This window comes from Bombus pyrosoma, linkage group LG3 (assembly GCF_014825855.1).
Source record: "Bombus pyrosoma isolate SC7728 linkage group LG3, ASM1482585v1, whole genome shotgun sequence".
Classification (NCBI taxonomy): domain Eukaryota; kingdom Metazoa; phylum Arthropoda; class Insecta; order Hymenoptera; family Apidae; genus Bombus; species Bombus pyrosoma.
The window spans coordinates 1,613,699-1,637,827 of record NC_057772.1 but is presented as its reverse complement, the minus strand read 5'-3'; the positions used below and the strand labels follow the sequence as shown (position 1 = coordinate 1,637,827).

The 24,129-nt window shown below is 37.2% G+C and overlaps 4 protein-coding genes across 7 annotated transcripts in view; 3 read left to right on the top strand and 1 right to left on the bottom strand.

Annotated features, from left to right (window-relative positions):
* The first annotated feature begins 3,008 nt into the window (after positions 1 to 3,008).
* On the top strand, positions 3,009 to 4,460 carry LOC122565872 (deoxynucleotidyltransferase terminal-interacting protein 2). Of its 2 annotated transcripts, XM_043722329.1 has the most exons (3): positions 3,009 to 3,213; positions 3,466 to 3,580; positions 3,670 to 4,460. In XM_043722329.1, exons 2-3 carry the CDS (start codon positions 3,484 to 3,486, stop codon positions 4,365 to 4,367), a joined length of 795 nt encoding a protein of 264 aa, XP_043578264.1. In that variant the 5' UTR covers positions 3,009 to 3,213; positions 3,466 to 3,483; the 3' UTR covers positions 4,368 to 4,460. The 2 variants fall into 2 exon arrangements, with proteins under 2 accessions (XP_043578264.1, XP_043578263.1); XM_043722328.1 differs by having other exon boundaries at positions 3,011 to 3,580.
* Positions 4,369 to 5,612, bottom strand: LOC122565873 (estradiol 17-beta-dehydrogenase 8). Its single transcript, XM_043722332.1, has 4 exons — positions 5,441 to 5,612; positions 5,232 to 5,348; positions 4,778 to 5,153; positions 4,369 to 4,692 (listed from the first exon to the last, which is right to left on the bottom strand). Exons 1-4 carry the CDS (start codon positions 5,469 to 5,471, stop codon positions 4,476 to 4,478), a joined length of 741 nt encoding a protein of 246 aa, XP_043578267.1. The 5' UTR covers positions 5,472 to 5,612; the 3' UTR covers positions 4,369 to 4,475.
* A 777-nt stretch (positions 5,613 to 6,389) lies between these two features.
* On the top strand, positions 6,390 to 13,286 carry LOC122565866 (raf homolog serine/threonine-protein kinase Raf). The gene is made up of 2 exons (XM_043722312.1): positions 6,390 to 9,698; positions 10,628 to 13,286. The coding sequence occupies exon 1, from the start codon at positions 6,888 to 6,890 to the stop codon at positions 9,231 to 9,233; it is 2,346 nt and encodes a 781-aa protein (XP_043578247.1). The 5' UTR covers positions 6,390 to 6,887; the 3' UTR covers positions 9,234 to 9,698; positions 10,628 to 13,286.
* Positions 13,287 to 14,307: 1,021 nt separating this feature from the next.
* The window catches only part of LOC122565871, a 34,166-nt gene continuing 24,344 nt past the window's right edge, over positions 14,308 to 24,129 (top strand). The window contains exons 1-2 of one of the 3 annotated variants that reach the window (XM_043722326.1): positions 14,308 to 14,442; positions 16,156 to 18,061. In XM_043722326.1, the coding sequence (XP_043578261.1) occupies positions 17,971 to 18,061 (91 nt within the window). In that variant the 5' untranslated portion in view covers positions 14,308 to 14,442; positions 16,156 to 17,970. Of the gene's footprint in view, positions 14,570 to 16,155; positions 18,062 to 21,016; positions 21,666 to 24,129 lie in introns of those variants that run through there. The other 2 variants (XM_043722325.1, XM_043722327.1) reach the window with 2 other exon arrangements.

Sequence of the window (24,129 nt, the reverse complement as noted above, 5' to 3'; positions counted from 1 at the left end):
TTTGACGCCCAAGAATCACCTAGGACGACGAGGCTAGCAGTGGTAGAAAAATTGCTTTGCCGGCTGAATATCTTGGTAGTAATGAAAGTGTGAGAAACCACCTGGTGGGGAGAAACCTCCCCATATCGAAAAGTGAGCGCCAACGGTGGCTACCTTAGCCCGATACTCGTCTTGTTTAATACAACTTGTTACGTAGACTCGTAGTTAACATAATTTCATGTCCGTTGACAAAATGAAAAAGGTAGTGAGAGATCGTTTCTTTTGAAAGACTAGGCAGTTCCCACGCGAGAGTTGTTAAACATCTCTGTTTTTTTTCTCATCTTTTTCAAAACGGATGAAATACGTTCACAAAAAATATTTGTATGTATAAATATTTCAGCATATTATTATTTCAGCATATTCTGTGCATGAGCTGTCTGCGCTACGTCTATAAAATATGGTAATGATAAAGTCTCGAAGGAAACCAAGAACATGCTTCGATGTGGTAAATTATTAAACAAGGTTGTACATTTCTTCTTTCTCGAGTTTGGTATAAAAAGAAGATAGTATAGGAAGAAAGCCAGATGTTATTCATTAACGTTGTAAAGCTTACATAATACCAGATTTATCATACAGAACGGATGAGGATGTTTGAACAACGATCGTCTCTTGTATCAGTTTCTTTTCTACGTAGAATATTTCGGTACGCTGCAAAAAATAGATTTTCTCCTTTTTCCATGAATACTTTATTAGGAACGTTTAATCGATATAGATAATGAATTTTATGAAGGTACATAAGAAACTTCGACGAACCAACAGTGATCACAGTATGTGATACTCGTTAAATAAATTGATTAATTTAGTGGAATCGACTCTAGAGTCGCGCACGATACGACGACTTGTAAAATTTACGGTGAAGTTTTGCGTGAATTTGTCTGAAATTGACAGCAACAGTCTATTATAAAAGTTTCACAAAAGAAATTTCATGCTATTAGAGGAGTGTTTCTCTTTCTCCGGCGCAAAACTTTCGTCAAACGCTGTCATTGGCTGCTCAGTCGTGCTGAAATTCGTTTTCCTTTTTTTTACTATTACAAGACTTTACTGTCCCGCCGTATAATTTCCATTAGTAATCCTACACGGCCTCCTCCAAAAACCATGATGACTGGCAAAGTACAAATTTTCTACTATCTATAATCAGCCTTTGCAATCGTTGATGATTTCTTACCTGGTCGAAAGTTAATGTTACATTTTCGACAGATATCGCGTTGAGAAAGCCATTAACATGAACGTCGATGAATTATATTCGCGGCACGTACCAATAAAACGTGAATCGCGTGAAAAATAGGCACAATGCAGTTACGAAGTGTAGTTACTTGTTTTATAAATGCACTTGCACTTTTACGTTGTTGCAATGCTTTGCATATCTTTCTTGCTCTTTGATAAAGTCTTCGTAGAATATTAATCGAACTCTGATCATGACAATGTCGATTTAATTTGTACGATGAGAGAAAATCACCAATTCAAAGTCTCACTCCTGTAGTTTAGCCGTATAAATAATACGGTAAAGAGAAATAAAAGATCGTATAATTACGGATTTTATAATATTATAAGTGTTGCATTGTCGCAAAGTGAAATTGGTCAAAGCAAATCGAATTACGTCTTATTCTTTTCTTACGAGAAAGGAACAAGTTTCTGTTAACGATCTTCGACTATTTTTGAATGTCGAAAAAAGATTTAGATTCATCGCTTCATCGAAGGTCTAAATTTGGCCTTCTAGCAATTGACCTTCCTTTTTAAACGGATTTCTCTTCAACGGTCATCGTTCTTTCGTTATTACAGAATCTATAGCTTCGAACGAAATATACCTATACGTCCTTAAAGACAATTAATATAGCTATTTAAGCTATGCTGTATTTAATATATCGTTTATGTTTCGTGATCAATATAATAAGCACCATGTACTTTAATCTAAAATATCAGAAAGTTAACGTAAAAAGACAACACAATTCTACGATATTATAGATAATTTTGATAGAATATTTGGCGAAGCCGATGAAATTGTAGCTGTAGTAATACGTTGTCTATTCCGGAAATAGTCATGGGCTTCTTTCTAGATTTTGAAATACATACATTAAGCGTAGTGTTGTATTTTACCTTTTATCTCGATTTGAGAATGGTATGTTGTGTCCTGTCGAGCCGCTGCTAAGCCAGAATTACTTTTACAATCAATATTTAAGAGCGAACGTCTTTGAGGCGGACATACTCTCCCATGAGATAAAAATCGGAGACGTCACCAGCAACGTTAGCCTTCTAATCTCTCGTACCTTTTCCTATTCCAGGTAATTCAACGAAAACTCTTCCGCAGATTCATTAACCAGCTTTCCACACGATAGGGACGAAAAGGATCGTATCGTAGTATATCGTTTTATTTTATGATCGTGAATAGTGTATCTAATATTAATAAAGAATTGAATTATTTGTAGTGGTAATTAGTAATTAGATGCAAGATTAAGATTAGAGTTATTTCTTAGTCCTTTTTCTATTATCTTAATAAGTGGACTCGGATTCGGAGTAAGGGCACCATAGAAAGAGAAAGCTGATAAAAAGTGGAAGAATATATAAGTTGGTATAGCGAACAAGCGAAGAATAATATCACCTGTAAAACATTTTGAAATCTGTGTAAAACATTGTTAATGTTTTTTACGCATAAATAGCGGTAGCTAAAATCGTATCGCGAAATTTTGTCTTCGACAAAGCGAGGGAAGAAGTGAAAGGGGTAGAAAGAAATAAAAAGTGGGAAAGGAATAAATACTTACTTGGGATTAACAAATCCAAGAGGAGAAAAGTAAAGAGGAAGTGGAAAGGAGAGTATGTATACTTAAGGAGAGAGTATACTTAAACACTTGAAAGGGGCGACACCTAACGATATATTCAGAAATGAAGTAACTGTGTCCGATCGGTAACCCAGTTAGTATGTACATATATATATATATATATATATCTTTAATACAATAAACAAGTCTGGAAGGAAAATAGATATTTACGAATCTCTCTAGGATAATAATTTTTGTCAAGTTTACATAACTTTCAGGTGTATTACATATTTTCTATATTACGAAAATTGTCAACCTAGAGTGTAATAATATGTAATACCAGAGAGAAAATGACAGTGCTCACACTTATGGCTCTAGTTGTTTCCGGGTTAGTGCTGCGCCACGCGGCCAAGTGCTAAAGGTGACGCATTTAGCATGAATGTCTATTAAATATTTCGTTTCCGAGTTTGTAGTTGTTCCAATATTTAAAAAAATTATATTGTTACTTATATAACAAATCTTTTTAAGTCTTTTTAAGATACTTTTTATATTTAAAGTTGTTTAAAGAAGTCATTTCTACGGTTTGAAGTAAACCGCAGAACATAGCAGGCACACGTGACTCACGTAAGATATGTTGAGAAAGTAAACAGTTCATTTTCTAATTCACTTTTAGAAACAAAAAATTTTAATAATGGATATAATAATTGATACGAAAGGCCAAGCAGATTTAGCGACAAAAGATCGTTTGGTAGACAGCGATGAGGACGACTTAGACTTTGAAAATAACGGTAATTAAATCTACATTGTATCATATTATTTCTAGAGATTAAGAATTTGTGACACTAATAATATGCTTTTACATACATTAATCTAACAGGTACACAGTCGGTCAAATTTTTTGACATAGAGGAAGATTTAATCCAGGATGAGATTCCAATTCAAAAAGTGGTTTTCAACCCCAGTAAGGATATAGATCTTGAGGAATTTGAAAAAGATATGGGTTGGTCAAACAAAACAGTATCCTCAAAAAGAAGGGTTCATACAGCAACTTCTGCCCCAGATGTAACCGAACTGACAAAAGAATTGACATCGATAGATAAGATACTTAAAAAAAGTGTCATAACACCTGGTTTTGAACAGCTACATGCTGTACCTCCTTATATGCTAAGTAAAAAGGTATTACAAGCTAAGAGACGCAAAGAGCGTGCTAAAACTAAAGGCAAAGATTGGTTTAACATGCCTGCTCCTGAATTGACACCAGAAGTCAGGCATGATCTTCAAGTTATAAGAATGAGATCAGTGTTGGATCCAAAACATTTCTATAAAAAGAATGATCTTAAAACAATACCAAAGTACTTTCAAATTGGTAAAGTTATGGATTCACATTTGGATTACTACTCTGGTCGTCTTACTAAGAAAGAACGTAAGAAGACAATTGTTGATGAACTTATGGCTGATGCTGAATTTTCTAAGTTCAATAAACGTAAATATAAAGAAATCATTGATGAGAAGAGAAAATTGCATTATAAAGCTCATAGACATGCAAAGAAACTTAAAGGGAAGAAGAAAAAATAAATACTAATCGAAAATATGTATTTTAACCTTAAGTTTGTAAAATTTGCAATTATCAAATGCATTATAAAAATTACAAAAATGTGTATATTTAAAGAAGTTTATATAAATTTAACGCATCCCTCCTGTAACTTCAATAGAAGCACCATTAACATAGGAACTTTTGGAAGATGTTAAAAATGCAATTACTTCTGCCACTTCTTCTGGTTTCCCCATTCTATGAAGAGGTATTTTTTTTATAAATAACTGCTTTACATTATCAGGTACAGTTTCTGTCATAGGGGTTTCTATAAAACCTGGCAACACTGTATTAACACGTATTCCAAATCTATAATAAAAATATATGCTTGGTAATATTATAAAATCATTGAACAAAATACTGTACATGTACTATAAGTACTTCTTATACGTACTGTCCAAATTCTAAAGAAGCAGTTTGTGTAAGAGCTATTACTCCAGCTTTTGATGCTGCATAATTAGCTTGACCCATGTTTCCAATTTTTCCAATGATAGAGCTTACGTTAACGATTGAACCACTTGTACTTACGTTAGCGTTAATCATTTCTTTTACCGCTGTTTGAATTATGTAAAATGTTCCTTTTAAATTCACATCAAGTACTTTAGCAAAATCCTCACTCGTGAGTTTTAAAATGAATTGATCACGCGTAATTCCTGCAGAATTAACTATAATAGTGGGTGCAGTTGAATATTTACTTATTGCATTTTTAAATGCTTCTTGAATACTTTGTTCGTTTGACACTTCAACATTTAATGCCAAATGATTGGAATCTAAAAATTGCATAGAATTTTAATAATTTTATCTTAAATAGATAATTGGAAAAAAATAATAGTATTTAACATTCAAACCATTTAAAGAGGTAATGGTATCTTCAGCGTTTTTTAAGTTTCGATCTGTAGCAATAACCTTAGCTCCTTGTCTCGCCAGAATACGGCATACTTCTCTACCTATACCGCTACCAGCGCCTGTAATTGAAGTAAATTCTATTTTGATATACACTATAAGCTTTCTCTAATTTTTTTTCTTCTTCCTCTGTTTTCTTTTTTTAAATGCACACCTGTTACGAAGGCCACTTTGCCGGCTACCATTTTCGTTTTTTAATTAGAAAACAACTAGTACAAAGTCGAACAGATAAATTACAAATATAGATTATAATAGACCAATGACTTGATCAATATAAGTAACCTTGTAGCGTAAATGAATAAGTAGAAGATACTGAAAGACATTGATTCTGCTGATTCGCAAGTCATTCTGATATATTTTGAATACTTTTTTCAACTATTTGCTATTAGTAGATATGCGCACAGTAAGTATGTACGCAAGCATTGAACCAATTAGGATGGACTTCTGTTACCTAGGTAACCGTACCATATGCTGCTGACGTCAACGCAAGTCTGCAGTGACGTCAGAAACGCAACGCGAGTAGCTATGTTTACAGAAAAATTGAACTTGAATTATAGACCTGTTCCAAATGGTTGTTTCTCAGAGAGAATGTAAGGCGATCTATGGATATTTTGCTTTAAATAGTGAAAAACGAAATAGATCTATCGAAGTGCGATGATTAGATAAAATCATGTTGATAAAGGTGTCAAATGTTGTAATAAAAATTATTTAAATTCGCAAAGGATATCATACAAATATGTATCACTATTATTTAAGCTAAAAGCAATACGGTGTAACATGTCGATCTTAAAATAATTAACAAAATTCTATTTTATCGCAAAGTTCTATTCCAAGATATTTCAATAATAAATCCTTTTGCTGAAACGTCTAAGATCAAACAAATTTCTATACTACTTGAACTACGAAATAGCATGACATAAAACTGTTGAAGATCTAAAGGGGAAAAAGAAGAAAGTAATATTTATTGCGAAAACATTGAAAACGGATTGTGCAAGTAAACAGGTAGAATTTAAACAGAGGAAGAGGAAGAAAATGAGTGGGAGGGGGCGGAAGGTTGTACGCAAAGAGACTGGCAGCACCGGCGCTTCAAGAAACATAGCCCCGCGCCTCTGCTCACGGTCCTGTAACGCTTGTGCCAGTTTTCTTTCGCAAGGGCTCCAGAGAAGAAGCAGAAGGGGGATTGCGCAGGAGGTCGAAACGAAAGAATTTTGTACCCGATTTCGGGGTTCGGACCGCATTTTGTGCGGAACACGGAAAACTGTTGCGCGACGTAATAGTAGAAATTCAATGGCCGAAAAGTCAGGAAAGACAGCGTGGTTTGGAGACGCGCATCGGAAAGTAGGTTCGATTTGGCGGACATAAGAAGAAAGAAGGAGGTAGGAGAGAGGTATATAGAGGAAAGAAGAAGAAAAAGAAAAAGAGAGGTGCGTGAGGGGACGCGTCGTCGTGTGTCGTCGTGCGGTGAGAGGTGAGGCGACGGCGGCGTGGTGAAAGCTCGAACTAGAGAAAAATTCGGCGGTAACCGGTAGCAAAGTAAAGCTACCAAGGTGTTCCGAAGTGCAGCAGCAGCGGCCCAGGATGCTGCCCGACGGAGCAAGAAGATGGCCGTGATCGGCGAGCAGAGGTATTACACGGCGGTCCGTGCGAACGCGTACACGGAGTTTTCGTGTCGTAGGTGCGAGGCGGTACGTTCAGCGACGACACCTACGTCGCCGTCCTCCTCGTCCTCGTCGTCCTCGACTGTACCTTCCCGTCATCGCCGACAGAGGAAAAAGCTACACTCTGTACAGTTAGCTATGTCCTCTTCACGAGGTAGCGGCCCGGAATCGGGAGAACTGAGCGATTCTGAGGACGGTTATTTGGATACAGATCCGTTGAGGTATGAGTTGAGAAATATACAAAATGTGATACACGTCACTCGACAAAACATTGACGCTCTAAACAATCGGTTTGCTGGATTCCAACATCCACCATCGATATATTTAAATGAATATCAAGAGTTAACTAGCAAGTTGCATGATTTAGAATCTAAGGAACAGAAGCTCAATGAATTGTTGAACGCTGGTCGAGTATCTGGTAGTGCTTCCACGTCAGAGAGTGAATCTCGTGATGCTAATACATCTGCATCAAGAGGTCAAAGAACTCCAATGAAATCTCTGCTCAGGGCATATTTACCTAATCAACAGCGTACAAGTGTACAGGTTCGTGAAGGACTTTCGTTAAGAGATGCACTTGCCAAAGCAATGAAATTAAGGAATTTGACTACGGAAATGTGCGTTGTATATATTTTGGGTACAGACAACTCGAAATATCTTACTTCTTGGGATACAGACATCTCGTTGCTTGACTGCGACGAAATATCTGTGGAAATTTTGGATAAGTTTCCAATAACTACTTCCATTTCTCATAACTTTGTGCGCAAGACTTTCTTCTCATTAGCATTTTGTGAATGTTGTAGAAAACTCCTTTTTCAAGGCTTTTACTGTAGAACATGCAATTATCGATTTCATCAAAGATGTGCTGGTGGTGTACCTGCTTTGTGCCACCAAGTACGTATGCAGGATGCTTATTACCAAGCATTACTAGCACATAACCTTGAAAGTACCGCCGGGATATTGCAACTTCCTTCAGGATATGGATTAAGTAGAAGCATGTCCCCGTCTCTGGCTCCATCGAGAAGCCAGAGGCATCCTCGTTCTTTGGGACAACAAGATCGTTCCAGCTCTGCGCCTAATGTTTGTTTTAATATGGTGAAACCAAGCGGAGAATCTGTTAACTTAGATGAATACAGTAGATCTCAGAGTTTAGGTCGTCCCATTGGTATCATGCAAAGCGCAGTATCGCCAGGTAGTAGCCCAACGAAACATAGTCAGTCAACACAGGCTAGTCCTACTAGTACTTTAAGGCCGAAAAGACCAAGAGCAAGATCAGCCGATGAATCATCCAAAAATCTTTTAGCACCTAGAGAATCTATAGAGGATTGGGAAATTCCAGCAGATGAAATCTTAATTGGAGCTCGCATTGGATCAGGTTCTTTTGGAACAGTATACAAAGCTCATTGGCATGGTCCTGTAGCTGTAAAAACGCTTAATGTCAAAATACCTACTGCTGCTCAGTTACAAGCATTTAAAAATGAAGTTGCAGTTTTACGTAAGACACGGCATGTAAATATCCTTTTGTTCATGGGATGCGTTAGCAAACCACAACTGGCTATTGTTACCCAATGGTGCGAAGGTTCTTCTCTGTATAAACATTTACACGTATTCGAGACAAAGTTTGATTTATTCACACTGATAGAAATTGGAAGACAAACTGCACAGGGCATGGATTATCTACATGCAAAAAATATCATTCACAGAGATTTAAAGAGTAACAATATATTTCTGCACGACGATCTTACTGTAAAGATTGGAGATTTTGGCTTGGCTACAGCAAAAACTAGATGGTCCGGTTCTCAACAATTCCATCAACCAACCGGATCTATCCTCTGGATGGCACCAGAAGTCATAAGAATGCAAGAAGAAAATCCATACAGTTTTCAGTCTGACGTTTACGCATTTGGCGTTGTTTTATTTGAATTACTATCCGGTCAATTACCATATTCGCATGTTAATAACAAGGATCAGATATTATTTATGGTTGGACGTGGAAATTTACGTCCGGATTTAAATAAATTGCGTTCAGATACTCCCAAGGCACTGAAGAGACTGACAGAAGATTGCATCAAATTTTCTAGGGAGGATAGACCAATATTTCGTCAAATTTTAGCTAATTTAGAAGGTCTTTCACGAGGATTACCTAAAATAACAAGATCAGCATCTGAACCAAACTTAAATAGGACGCAGCTACAATCAGATGATTTTGTATACACTTGTGCTTCGCCAAAAACTCCAGTGAATTTTCAGTTTGGAGCATTTTCCTTTTATCCTTCCGGTGGGAACATATAAAAGTATTACCCGAAGTAACGAGTCTGATGCAATTTGCATAAAATTAAAAATATTAAAAAAAAAATGGAAACGAAATCATAATAAACTTAGCTACGAACAATCTATTCGCGATTCTTTACAACTACACTTTGACTGTGTTGCAACTGTTCGCTCGATGTAGAATGTGATTATACAATACTTAATGCAACTAATATAAAAAGGAAAAAAAATATAAGGACACAAAAATTCATCTTATTAATTGACGTATCCGATGTATTTCATGGCAAGAACGCATATGTAGCTTTTACCTTTACATACTTACCAAGTATCTATGAAAAAAGGACATTTATTTAACGAGTTATTGTTCGCGTGCATAAACGCGTATTCGTAAACAAGTGTATACACGCACGAACGAGCGCACGTGTACGCGTGTTGGTGTAGAGGTCTATACTTTCGTGGAATCCTTATGAAGGATGTAAAAATTAAGTAAGTAATAGAAGTAACGGCATTTAAATCTACGTGGGCCGTCATTTGTCTGTGAAGTATTTTTGCAAACGCCGAAGTGATTTTTGTACCTACTTCCTTCATGTATTGTCTTCAACATGCTCACATAAGAATTGTTCCTTTTCATATAACTTATAATTTATAGTTTAATGTTAGTATGTACATAAGTTTCGTTGAAATTATCGAAAATTTGCGTATATTGTTTTTTAAAAAGAGCGAAATGTAGACACTCTAAATACAGATTAACTAGATATCCTGTAGTAATAGATATTTTACAACGATTACCTCTTTTTTTGTAGTAATTGTTTTCTATAATAATAATCATATTTGACTGATTTTTTGTACGCAGTAAATTTTTTTTCTACGAAAAAAATTCTTTTGGTACAACGATACCAAAAGGTTGTACTGTATTAAAAAAAGAAAGAATATGAAAAAAAATGACAAATCAAATTGAAAGTCAAATAAAAAGTGATATGTATACTTGGCCTTTACTTTAAGACTTCATCGATATTATAGACTATAATAAATCATTTTCGCGAGTCATTTGTTTTGGCTTGATTTGGAGCATCGTTACGAATCAAGGCCTAAAGGATCATTTACACTCATCGACGGTAAAAAGAGGAAGTAATATCGTGTTGCAACATAGATTGAACAAGTTATCGACTAACTTCCATTTCTTTTTCCTAACTTTGTAGTCGACTGTTGTTCCTTGCATTTTAATATTTATTCACTTTTACTGTTACTCTTTTTCTTTTGTAAGTTTTTTTCACTGTATTTGAGGCTCATAATGCAGGAAGGGGCGCGAACTTCACTTCGAAGTGATGAATTCATAAAGTATTTGTTACATAGCATTAAAGACTTTCAGTTTCACGAGGTAATCGAAACTTTTGTTATGACCAAACGTGTTTCAGATAACGGCCCGATCAACAGTAACTAATCATATAGGGGAAACGTATGCGGATTGCGAGTTATAAAGAGGTATAAAGAGCGAAAAAGAAAATTAATAGAGTGAACTTTTCGACTTGCGTATCGTATAATTTAGGGGAACGCGCAGTAGTGAAAAAGAGAAATTAGTGAAACTTTATTCGATGGGCGTCTGAAGCACGCTTACGCGATCGATGATAAACCATACCGACTACGTAACATTTTGCATCATTGATTCGCGGGCGTATCCTAAAATTTAACATCGATGCGACACTCGTCAAACCGTGACATGTTTCCGAAACATATAAATAGGCCTAAGAGGGAATCTTCGAAATTTCACTAGTTAAAACGAGTGATATCTTGTTTCTAAAGCACGTGGTATTCCGATTTACTATTTATTTATTTATGTATAATCCAAGTGTGATGAAATGCAATTAAAAAGCAACAAAAAAAAAAAAGAAAAAGAGGAAAAATGCTAATAAATAAGTGCTGGATTTTAACATTTTGTCGAGAGTGCATGATTGCGAGGAACAGTGAATATGTGAATCATAGGAAAAGAGAAAACGTGTTCAAGTGTGCAAGAGAGCGAGAAAAGAGAGAATGTATGTAAAAACGACGATGAGGACGGAACGAAAATTACCGATGAACACGTTCACCGGAATAAAGGAACGCACTTGTCATTGTTAATGACGCTTTCTCGTAACAGGGAAATAGCGAACCGTGAAACATAATTAATGATGTTACAAAAATATTATTAAATGAAAAAAAAAAAAGAGATATGTAAAAGAGGAGGATGTCGTGCAAGGTGCGGGGGATAGCTCTTTTTAAATGGCTTTCCGAGATCTTTTATAGTGCAATTTTCTAGATATGATAAAATCTTCGAGTGATACGAATGGATCCTCTACGATGTACAATGGTTAGGCTGTATAATATATAGAAGTAAAAAACCTACTCCTGCATTTTTTTTACTTGCTTTTTACACTTTAAACCATTTTGTTCTTGTGATACGATATAACTTGAATTAGGTCTTGACGAAGTGTGCTAATATTTAACCAATGATGTAAAATACTCTCATTTTTCTTTAATTTTAGTTTTTACACTTTAATTTATTGTGAAGGCTAGTAAGATAGTGTGAATAAAAAGTGTTTATTTAGATATGTGTAATGTGTAACGCACGTGAACAGATGATGAATACAAAGACAAGAGAAAGCAAACGGTAGAATTTGCGACCCTCGCGCTCTGCGTCCTCCTTAATCAATCTTCCTGTATGTCACTATCAAATTTTAGAATATTATTTTCTCGGAAGACATTCCTCTGTATATTGCTTTAATGTATATCGTACATGTAGAAGGGTTTGTATGCGGTTGCAGATTATCGAATGTGTTTTTGTGTCGACCTGAACACCGAGAAACATATTACGTTATGTACATTTTAAAATTAATGGCAGTTGGCTCTTCGAAGCGTAGAATCAAATCGGAAGTGACGAAAGCGATAAGTGAAACTGGCTTAAAAACGTTCAAAATGTACGATCTAATTTAAATTATCTAGCGTTTGCAAAGAACGGAACGAAAAAGAATATTAAAGAAGAGAAATGTAACAGCTCTTGATCTACGAATCTTCTTAGAGTTAACTTTAACACGTCAATGAAATTGGTGATTTTGATTGATCCGAAAGATCGATGAGGTTAGTTTCGAACAAAGTGGAACTTCTCCGCTTCCAGAAATATGTCTTGTATATCGGCATTGTTAACTGTGTTATGAATAAGTGAATTATCGAACATTTTGCTCTCTTCGAATTCTACTACGAATCTCAATCGGGTTTGACACGAAAAAACGATCGGATGGCAGATTTTTCGTTTGATTGACAGACGTCGCATGGCACGTATTGTAATAGGATTTCGGCTTCGTTTTCGTCATATTATGCTGAAGCTGCTATCGAGTGAAATGTATGTCTTGTAACGAGATAGCGTGGCTGAGATTCGAGATACTTAATGCGATCGATCGTCACGATCGATTGATCATTGTATTCAACCGAAGAAGCTGGCAAAAAAAAAAAAAAAAAAATGAAAAAAAAAGAAAAGAAAAGAAGCAAAAATAAAAAGTTGACTCTTCATGTAATAAGTTTCGTTCTTCTTCTAACGGAGTTTCGATATATTTTATCAACTAGCCTAGTATATTGACGTTGAAAGTAATATGCTATTGATAAAACTTGCGCGTGTTTGTGGATACAAAAAACCATTTGCAATCTTTATCATTGCTTCTTGGATGGGACTCGGGAAGCGACGCAATAACGACACTTCATCGTATCAGTACTGTTTCATGTATCCTTAATCAGAATATATTGAATACAACGTTTACGAGTGATAATTTTGTACGATCGAGCATTTCAATTAATGTACAATTCACTTTAATTTGTATTACACGAGTTATATCGGGAGTCGATCGGACGTGTTATTTGTTTCGTTTAGAATCATATGCTTCTTGATATGGTGAGTAGATGTACTCACTGATCCGTGTTAACGATATTACCTCGGCAAACAATTGAGATTACTAAAAATTTGATCGGATAATTGTCGTCTTCGAAATTAGATGTAGTATCAGTGAGCATTATATAAATAAAAGTTAAATGTCATTGATCGAATCAAAATATAATATTTTAATTTAAGGATCACTCGAAAGAAACCAATGAGTACCACTGCCCTAGATATGCTTTTCTATATAGTGTAGAGTACACTGTGATCTTTGAAAGGCAATATACGTAAGTACCATGTAATTGCATTTGAATCAAACATCGCGTTAAATTTAAATGACTGTGAAATTCATTAGCATTGGACACAAAGGTGTTGTGGACGTATTTCGCTCGAAGAATTGCAGATTTATTAGAATCCATCGGAAATTATTCTTTTCTCGGTAACTGTTACAAATAAAATCGAGTAAGTACGAACAAGCTGTTTCCTTTCTATCTGTGTATCATTATAGCGAACTTAAGCGAAGTTTTCGCTGTAAAGTAGTATACGTTTATACGTTTTGCAGAAATTCAATATTTGCGTATAACTTCGCGGAATAGGCGTACAATGTTGGATCTTGTACGTAAATAATTCGAAATTATTTAATTTGATGGTATAGTCATTTTGCTCTTCGAACGACAGTCTTAGAATACGTAAACATGACTTAATCCGGTGAGTACACGTGTACCATAATGGCGATGGCAGCTTATAAATGCAATCACGGAAACCAAGAATCCCTGTCGGAAGGTCATCACATCGTGGATCTCTGGTAATCCTCTATGAGGTTCTCCACTTCTCCTCCCTTTACTCCACAAATCTACAAATGCCAGATTAACTATCTTGCGTTACTCGTATAGGTACTGCTTATCATATTTACTTGTTATGCGCATTACATTGCATTCGCTTCCAACTAAAATTTCGATGACAAACAATATTGTAATTCGCTTTTCATAAGGATAATCTTATGTTGAGAATGATCTAAAGCTCGTGTAAGTGAACGCACCCCTACAAAGAGATACGACCAGTGTATAGAACGAGTATATATGTATATATCGTATATGCAGCAAAAGGTTCTAGCGTGTTGGTGAGTGCGCGACAAACGAGAACGCCTGTACGCAGAGGTTAGAACCCACTACGCTGATGCACGAGTACTCGTTGTGTCTAAAGCGTACGTGAGATACACGGAGGGAGCGCGCATGCGCAAATCCAGCTGGCGCCTCGACCGGCTGTAGTCGATGCTGGAACTTCGTGCTGCGAGTGTCTGTGTTTGTTCTTTAAGCTTATCGTCGTAAATTGGTACGCAAATTATATTCGTGTACATATACATAGGTACGAGTCATAGAATAGGTGAAGAGTCTCATTTATGTACGATCATCGTGAACAGGTGGACGTCGAGGTCGGTCGGTTTGTTGCGTGAAACGAGGTTAGTTGACTTCAAATCGAATTTCGGGCGGTCGCACCAAAGGGGAACGACATTACGTGGATATTTGCCTCGAAGAAACGGTCCCTGTGTTTTTCTATGCCGCGCTGTTTCAGTGTCGCGTGTGACAATAGTCGAAAGTAGACGTGGATTACTCAGGGACAGCGCTCGCTTCTCATATTTCTTGTATGATATTTCAACGCGATGTATTAGTCAAAAATAGTATCGCGTGTTTGACCGATCGGAGTCACTTGTTCCCTATAAATCTGCTAGCTGTTGTATCTTTTAACTATATTAAATTCGTGGCTAAAAGTTCGAAAAGCGTGTTACGTGTATTTCTGTGCTGAGTGGATAAAATCGAATGGAAAATCGGTTATCGGCACGAAACATTTAAACTTTGAACAGACAGCAACTTTGACAGAAATACAATTTATTGTGCTTTTAAGTGTCTTTTGCTTTTCTCCATACATTGTGCACAATATGTGTAACTTATTGAATTAGAAGAAAAATGTTATCGCGAAGAGATTGATAAGGGTCCTCTATACACCGATGTAATTACAATAACACGGATTTCGATTAACTGTACAGTTGTTACGCATGGATACACGTTTCAGAACGCTATTTACCAAAAAGGAAAATCTGACTAACATAATATATAACTAGTCAATTGTGTTCAAGAGGAGAATCGAAGGAAACGACATTGACCGAGAAATGGAAAAGCAATCGTCGCGTATAAATTTCATACCGTGGAATATCGAGTGTTGATTCGAATATCGATATGCATTAAACGCGCTTTCATCTTGTAATTACCATGAAACATGTAGTCGTTGAAACATCGTATTGTTACTTTCTCTTCAACGTTTGGATCTTGATATTTTGATGTTTTGCTTTGTAACGGTCATCTGGTCGAAATAATCACGCATTATCGATATATCTAATAACAACAAACATATCGATACCATTCAGGGTGATATGCTGGAACGATGCTGGAAAAAAGATATTGTACTTCTTGGGAAAAAATGGTAATCGTGTCGCGTGATTCGGTTCTACGTGTGGTGTAGATAATCGTTGCAATATTGTTGCGGCGATGCACAAATTTCGCAGTTGCGGCTTTTTCGTGTGGCGTTTCATTCTTAAAGGCGCGTGTGTGCGCCCGTCGAAAGTTGAAGCACAACAGATATCGTGCCAAAGTTAATATCGATCGTTCGACTTTTATAATTCGTCAGCGCGTCCCGTATTACGTAAAAAATTATTGCCCTTATAAAATCTCAATTGTTTATAAATCGATTAATGTTTAAAATACATCTAACCTATACTTAGTATCAAACCTAAAAATGCATCGAATCTGGCATAAAAAAAGAAAGAGGAATTGCTCGATTATGTTTTTCTTTTCGAGCTAACGTCGAATGTATAAGCATTCGCTTTTTTTCCATTTTCCTGTTTTAACTGTTAATTAAGCTGCTTATCTGTAAACGCATTAAATAGGAATAATTACTGGTATAATTACGTTTCTAACGTACGTTTCTAACATACGTTTCCTCGGCGAGATAGTAATGTTCTAACAAGTGTGTTGTTTTGTTTCTTTCCAGGCCCGAATTCAATAAGCAAATTGTAGTAACAGGTCATAAGACGTTCACCTTTGAAGGAGACGGAGGGAGAAGACCGAGGGGATCGAACGAATTTACCTCGTCCCTTCTCTAGTCCTGCTTCAATCAGCTTCGTCCCTGCTACAAAGCAGCGTCGTGTCTCTATCCTTAATTATTCCACACCTGTATCTTCTGTCTTCTACGAGAATTATTTTATCTTGCCTGAATGTGGTTGCTTGGTGATCCAACGAGCGACATTGGCCGCTGGAAAAACTGGAACAGCCGTTGCCCATAAGCAGCGTTGCTTCAAGACCTTGCCAGTTTGTCCTTGTAACCGAAACACATGTGCCAACCACGCTCTTAAACCACGCATCGTCCAACTATCATCCCTGTGTTTCTTGCGGTCGCCTTCGATCGCACGAGGGTGGGCAAGAATAGAAAGAGTAAGAAGTTTTCTCTCGTGTAGCCCGATTATACAATGGAGAAGAGAGCTTGGTTGATCGACGGATCGAATTCGGTGAATCGATAAAATTATCCGACACGTTCTTCTCTGGCTAACGAGTACATCGTCGAGGATAACAACGAGACAAACGAGTGAACGAATGTGCAGAGCGACAGAACGAGAGAATGTACGGCTGGCAGCTTTGGACATGGGATAGATGATAGATTGCGAATAATGGGGTGGTAGAGCAAATAGGAAACGCAAAATGGATTGGGTGCCTCGGCTCAGGTAGCCAGAGACGACAAGGTCGAGGGCTCCAGGGCGGATAGGCCCCGAGCTGTTTAGCAAAGCTCCCCTTCTCTTTCTCTATGCATTCAGTCGAATAAAGGGAACACATTTCCTCATTAACGTTATTGGTGAGAGTATTACTTCTGAAAGACTGCATTTCCTTTTCTGCCATCTGCCGATCGACGTTGTGCAAAAAGACTGAATTTAATAATCAATAATCAACCGAGGAATTCAAGCCGATTGATCTATGCGTCAGATCCCGGTGGATTTGTTCGAAGAAGAAGAAGAAGAAGAAGAAGAAGAAGAAGAAGAAGAAGAAGAAGAAGAAGAAGAAGAAGAAGAGGAAGAAGAAGAAGAAGGAGAAGGAGGCCAATACGAATTTACTGGTGATCACTGGTCCAACGGAACGTTAGCGTTTGACTCACGAAAAGACTGAACACACGTTGATTCATTATTCAGAGAGAAAAAGGAGATCCGCATATCGCGTTCTATAGGAATCTGTTTTCATTTATCGTGCTACGCATACATATCTTTCGGGATCTCACGTAATTGTTGTCACACACCTATCTACACGTTGTATACACAGACAGCTTGTCACACCATCTATACGAGCTTTAAGAAATTTCTGACGAACGTATATACAAAGTGACGTGCGCGTCTCACTACGCGAATTTTCGACTATTATACATATTGGAAATATGTCGCGTATATATACATGCGTGTAGAAACAGAATATATATAATATATAATATATATACATATATATGTACACATGTAAAAAAAAAAACTCTTTCGCTGCCTAATTGAAGTATTGGCGTATAAAGTGTTGTGTGCGATTCGGTAAAAGGACAAGTACGCAAACCCGTATCGTTGTACCTATTCTTTTTTTCTATGAAGAGAATTAACGTTAGAAAGATGTTTGACTCGAAGGAAGAAATGTTCTTTCGTTCTTTGTTTATCTAACGGGACTCTTATCAATTTATCGAGAATATTATTGACGGCGCGCAACGAACAATTAGAAAAGGAAAGTCATTTAGAGTCAGTGAGAAGTGTAGTTGAAGTGTGATCGCTGCCAGCAACAAAGCAGGATGGGTTGTGGACAGAGCAAAATCGGCAATATCTATCCGAAGAATAAGAAGAACAAAAATAATACCGGCAAGAAAAACGGAGATTCTGTCGGTGAGTAATCGATTGATAATTATTATTTTCAATAAAATCCGTTTCGTTTGCTTCGTTTCTTTTACTTTTTTCCTTTTTATCTTTTCGGTTTGCACGCATTGTATTGCTTAGAAAGAAAGATTAGATCGCCCACAGTGGAAATATGTAATAACCGATTTGGCAAGATCCCCTCGTCGTCTGACAGACGTGGGCGAGATCGACATTGTTCGCGTAATTAACGCCGTTTCTCGTCAATCTAGGTCTGCCGTGTAATTGTTAACCCGATGACGGTAATTAAACAGATGCGTCTCAATCTAGAACATCGACATCCATCCAGAGATTTCCTTCCTGATGAAAGGTGATTGAACAGTCGCCTCGATTATACCGGTGCTTTTCTCTGTCGTAAAACTATTGCTTCGCGAATATACGCATATATCTAGCTACTCAAGATCAAATCGAATATGACTTTAATATGACTTTTCGCTTCCTATAGAACAGTAAGTATATGTAAAATAATTTGATCGACCTGATTGTCGCGTACATTAATACACGTAACATAGTTATTCCGAGATGGTCAATAACTTCTTGAAATTAAACTCGCAGTTTGTTATCCGTTATGTTGGAACGCGAAGAAAAAAGATCTTTATCGTGCGTGACAATCGAAGATAAGTTGGCGAGCCTCCAGTTTGAAATTACGTTCCAGAACAGGTGGAACTTAACCGCCAATCGTAGCACAGTAGATGCCCATATTTAGATCTCACGGATCCGTCTCGAGGCTAAGTCGCAATTCTCGTTGTATAATTACTATGGTAGTAGCTTTTCATTTCTGTTTATCTTTAACGTAACGCACCGAGGTTATTTCGTGCGACTCTCGTGTGTGTCTATCCGTTGTACGTTCACTCAGTTGGAATATTTAAACTTCTTCCTATTAGAGCCAGTAAATTCTTTAAATCCTACATCAACCACGTTTACGCTATTATATTTACGCTATTATATTCGGTTTAGTAGTAATTGTCCACTCATATTCCAAAGCAGCAACGTGATTTATCATTAAACATCTTCTGTGTTATCTTAGCTGGTAGTTTGTTAGATAAAACAGATAAGGTTTAATGAGGATACTTCCCGACAGAAAAATCATAATATCGATTACAACATTGATTTCATTCTAAAGACACGCATTGCATCTTTTTCTACTAATCAAGAATTTCCCGATGTCTCCGGAAATTCCTCGTCAATTGCCACGTGATTCATCGATATCTTATTCTGCCCACTTGTTTCGGCGAAAGGTGAATGCGTAATTCAATAATGTATGACAAGTGGCATTATGACGAAAAAAGGCAAGTAGATGAGATGCTTCATCGAACTCGTTATCGTAGAATTTTATATTAAAATTATAATAAGAATTCAGTAGAGCGGCAACAAGTACGCCGCGTGCGTGGCCACGCACACCTATATACGCACGCGTGCGGGAACGATCGATTTCGTTCTTAACGTACATCACTTGAGGTAGATTAGGCTCTGGGTTAGGTCGTGCATAAGGGGAGCGTAACCTTCTGAACAATAAATTGACATTCAACAACCCTGTTCTACCGTTGTTCGCACGCCTGTTGTTTTATTCGTTGAGAACGATCTGTTCGATAACCACCGGACGTATGTATTTCATCTTCAACATACGTACTTTTAATCTCGCTTGCAAAAATCCCCCCTTCTCTATCCCTCTATTATCTTTTCAATTGGATTCTGTACTTCTGTAAATCCTGATAATCGAATATTCAAACAAAACAGTGTTTATTTCGAGCTATGTTTGCCGTCCTAATTTCACTAGCAATAAATTATCAACGGCAATCAAGTATACATAGATTTTCTACTTTGTGGAATCATGCGACCTACATTCCCTAACGTAAATGACTCTGATGTTTTTTTACATTCGTCGTATCCATTGATTCTCAAACGATTTCGTTTCTATATATTTCCCTCCTTTCGTTAATGGTCGGTAGTGGTTTGTAAACTCGTGATAATGAGATACGATGTGCGACGCTAATAAAGAAGCAAAAAGGTAAAGAAAACAAATCAGCGAACCACGCGTCTTGAAATCGTATGTATCGTTTGTTGTTTACCGGCTTCGACGTCTGCGAGCTAAATATATCACGCGATAATTCAGATATTTATATCATTACGATGACTTCGCTTACGGTACTTGGGAGTACTGCCGTTTACTAATTCATGCATGCACCAAGATTATATACTTTTAGTTATCATTTTGTGCAATGGCCTAAATCGCGCTCGATCGTTTATCATTTATGCAATTATGCAAAGGAACAAACGATGTAAAATTGCGCTGAAATCAACATCAACGCGTTATGTCATAACAGTATTGCGCTAAAAATAAAATTATGCACTATAGACATTGTTTGCGGGAAGAAAATCCAAGATGAAAGTATTATTTTTTACTGATCATTAACCATACATTATACTCGAGAAAATACAAATAGGTAGCTATTAATATTCCGATGTTTGTTGCATCTTATCTGCAGTTATTGCAAATATGTTATGCTAGGGAAAATTCTTAAATAATTTTGTCATTGTTATTTACAGAGTCATAAATACACAAGTTTCAGAACATATACGTACATTGTTACGAGAATTTCTTGTATATTATCTCATTATTTTAAAATGCGCATATATATAATATACTGTACTATGCATAAATATATCGGTATAATCTAATATATAAAAGGAAGTGTGGGGAATGTTCAACTAATTTTTATTTTTTATTCTTTTATGTCCACTTAATTAACAATTGCGTGCGACGAGTTAAATTTAGAATAACATACATATTTCGCGATATTATATTTTAAAATGCGCTGTTTCCACTTCTAATTTTCAATTTTCTACCAACGACATAACGTTGCGCGCGCAACTTGGTTGCCAGTTTACACTGTTTACAGCGTTGCCATCGTTTAAGCGGGAGCTGGTGCCGCGAATGATTAAAGTGTCCCTCGTGTATGCGGACGTTCGGAACGTTTTCGTATCTCAAAACGCGTCGCGTGTCCAAGTTCGATTCTCGTAATATTTGGCCGACTTTTCGTCAAAATACGCTAGAGTCGACACGTCTCTACTTGGTAAATAAGACAAGCTTCAAGGCCCGGAGCCGATATTATCGCGCTCGGTAGTAGAGCAGCTAACGACTTGCCTACGTGATCGTTGTTCGGCGTATAAAAGGGTCGCGCCTCTCTAGCGTCGGTGTCTGTCTCTCGTAGCAATTTCGTGTGCGAGCATCGTTCGTTCTCATTGTTGAAAAAATTCTGTTGCAAGTAGTTTTTTTTCCTATTTATATCTAACGTTTATCGATCGCTGTTAATCGAGATTTTATCGATACACGCGACGTTATAAATACTGCAAAAAGTGAGGTTAAGTAACCGGCGCTCCGAAGAATACACCATCGGTCGGTGACAGTGAACGGTTTTTATACTGCGTTGAATCATCGGATCCGATATTTCACTTGGATTGAAGGACATTTGTCCTGCCAGGACGTCGGATTTTGAGAGCAAACAGAAGGGAGCCGCCAAGATGTGGCTGAAAGTGCTCAGGCAGAATATATCGCATTTAGCCCGTAGAACGAAAGGTAAGGTCACATTTGTTCCTTGAAATCGGAGCTCAGTGGGGAAAACGAGACGACGGTTGTCACCACGAAAGAATGCCTATTTATAGATTTACGCTACTTGGATTTAGAGGATTATACGCGATAAATTAAAATTCTTCTTTGCAAATACTTTACGATCGGCAATGGGAATCGTATATATAGTTTAAGTAAGTACGTGTTCGCGTACAACTTTGTTGCAGGATGCAGGTAATTCTATCCTCGAATTAGGCTGCATTCTAATTTAAGCCCGTCTCGTATTTCGCGGTCTTTCGGAGAAGAGAATTCTGGAATGCGTGGTGACGATGCTGTTGCAGCTGCGTGACTCACAGCTGCTTCAGCAGAACATATCCGGCTTTTGCATTATTCCAAGTCTGTTAACCCCTCGGAAAAATCGTGCAAGCGATCTACTTTACATTTAAGTCGGTGTTTACTGCATGGCACGTGATCTCATCGTAACCGCTTTGATGCAGTTGCGTTTGAATTCGCGGCAGTAGTATATTTAGTGTTAGAAAATGAGAAACCGCGCGCGATTATTAAGCGGTTCAATTTTTTTTGCTTATCTATCACATATTGGTAACTGTGGAAGAGCCTTTGTGACAAGAAAATACTTGTACGTAACATAGTAACGCATTATATAGTAAATTACAAATTTTTGTCGAATCTTAACATTCTCCGTTTTAAAACATTCAGTTAAATCAACGTGACTATAGTCGTGTCAGCGTTTTCCGTCAACTCGACCTTGGAAGCGAGATGTAAGGCTGACGTTTATTTCAGCTAATTCCTACAATCGATCGTCAATGAGATTACGTTACTTTCAACGTGAAACTCTTTACCTGTAGCATTCGTAGCGTACGATATACCGTGTCAAATCTGTTTGTCAATATTAGTATATCGTTTTGTATATATCGACGAACTGGAGTATAACCTATCGCTGTTGCAACTTGCGACGAAGTTTTTCTTTGGCGCAGAACCTTAAATTCAAGTTTAATCGAGCGATATTAATGTCTCGCGGAATAATCTTATCGATGTTTAAGTTTTTGTTTTTAGATCGGGAGAAAGTTCGAAGTTCTTTATGTTGTAACGGATTAGTGACGATCGAAGAGATGCGTGAAGGCTGCGCTGTACAGGAAGCATCCTCACCGATCGAGTTGCGTTCGATCTACTAATCAGACGGGTTTTGTTAGACGTCACTTTCCCCTTTGAGGCACGCCCCGCGTGCATATCCGGGGAAGAGAAACGGGGGAAAAATGCGTAGCTCGTGATACCCATGTGACTATACATAGAACGTGATATGTATTTCACGCAATGGCGTAGGCGCTCGAAAAAGATATGCGATTGCGGTTTATGCGCGGGCATCCTTCTTACGCGCTCGCATTCGTTCATATCTACTCTCAGACACATCCAGCTGACTCTGTTACGGTCCGTAAATTTGTATTTTTTATATTTTATTTAATATAGAACCGAGACAAGAAAACGCACATATGAATTATAATTCTTTCATATTTTTGTTTAAACTTGAAAAGCTCTCTAACAATGAGAAGACAAGATTCGATTGAAAATATTTGGAAACGATGCAAAGGACACAGCAGAGTTACTAAGATGCAAACGAACGATTTATTTTCAGTATCGTCAGCCTTTCAAAGAGATCTCACCTATTTAATTGTCACTGGCCAGCCCGCCTTTTCTCCTTTTTTCGCATTTACATTTTTCTGTGCGGAAAAAGGAAATTTCAAAAACAGTGTATCCAGCAACACGTTGATTTTACTAATTAACGATGACTCGTCAAACAGATGCGGTGTTTGCGGAATAACCAGTGACGCAGATATCTTTAATGCGTTTCCGAAAAGTCGTATTGCACGTTAAGATTATCGAAGCCTCGTTACTCGTTATTCCGATGGGAACAAAAGGAAGAGAAGATAGAAATTGCATATTCTGCGCATATTTTTTGGAATAATAAACCGCGCAGTTGAAAAAGTGCGCAGTGAAGATAACGGCAAGGTATTTGACGATATCTCAGTCTTATCGGCTAATAAAAATCTTTATTGTACTCGAATTTATCCTTATCTGTTCGTGTCATCGAATTTCAGTCGCTTTGTGCATTGTTCCTCGTATGGTGTAATTAAAGATGATTAATCAGCGCAATCTTAATGCCGCGTATCTGAAATCATGGTTATTTGGTAAAAACCGTGCTTTGTTTATTGATTTCAGATCGGCGAATGTTTGTTCTCGCGTTCGCCGGTATTGAGAATATAATCAGAGGAATAACGCGCAGTATTCTCAGAAAACCTTGAAAATTCGTAGATTCAACGGCATTTAGAAGTTTTCTACGCCTAATAATTATCTATTTACGTTGTCGATTAGGCGGTCAAAAGCACGACCTTGATATGTGCGTTACAATAATACCCGAGACTCGGTTTGTTTTCGTCATTAGGTTGCATGTTATAAT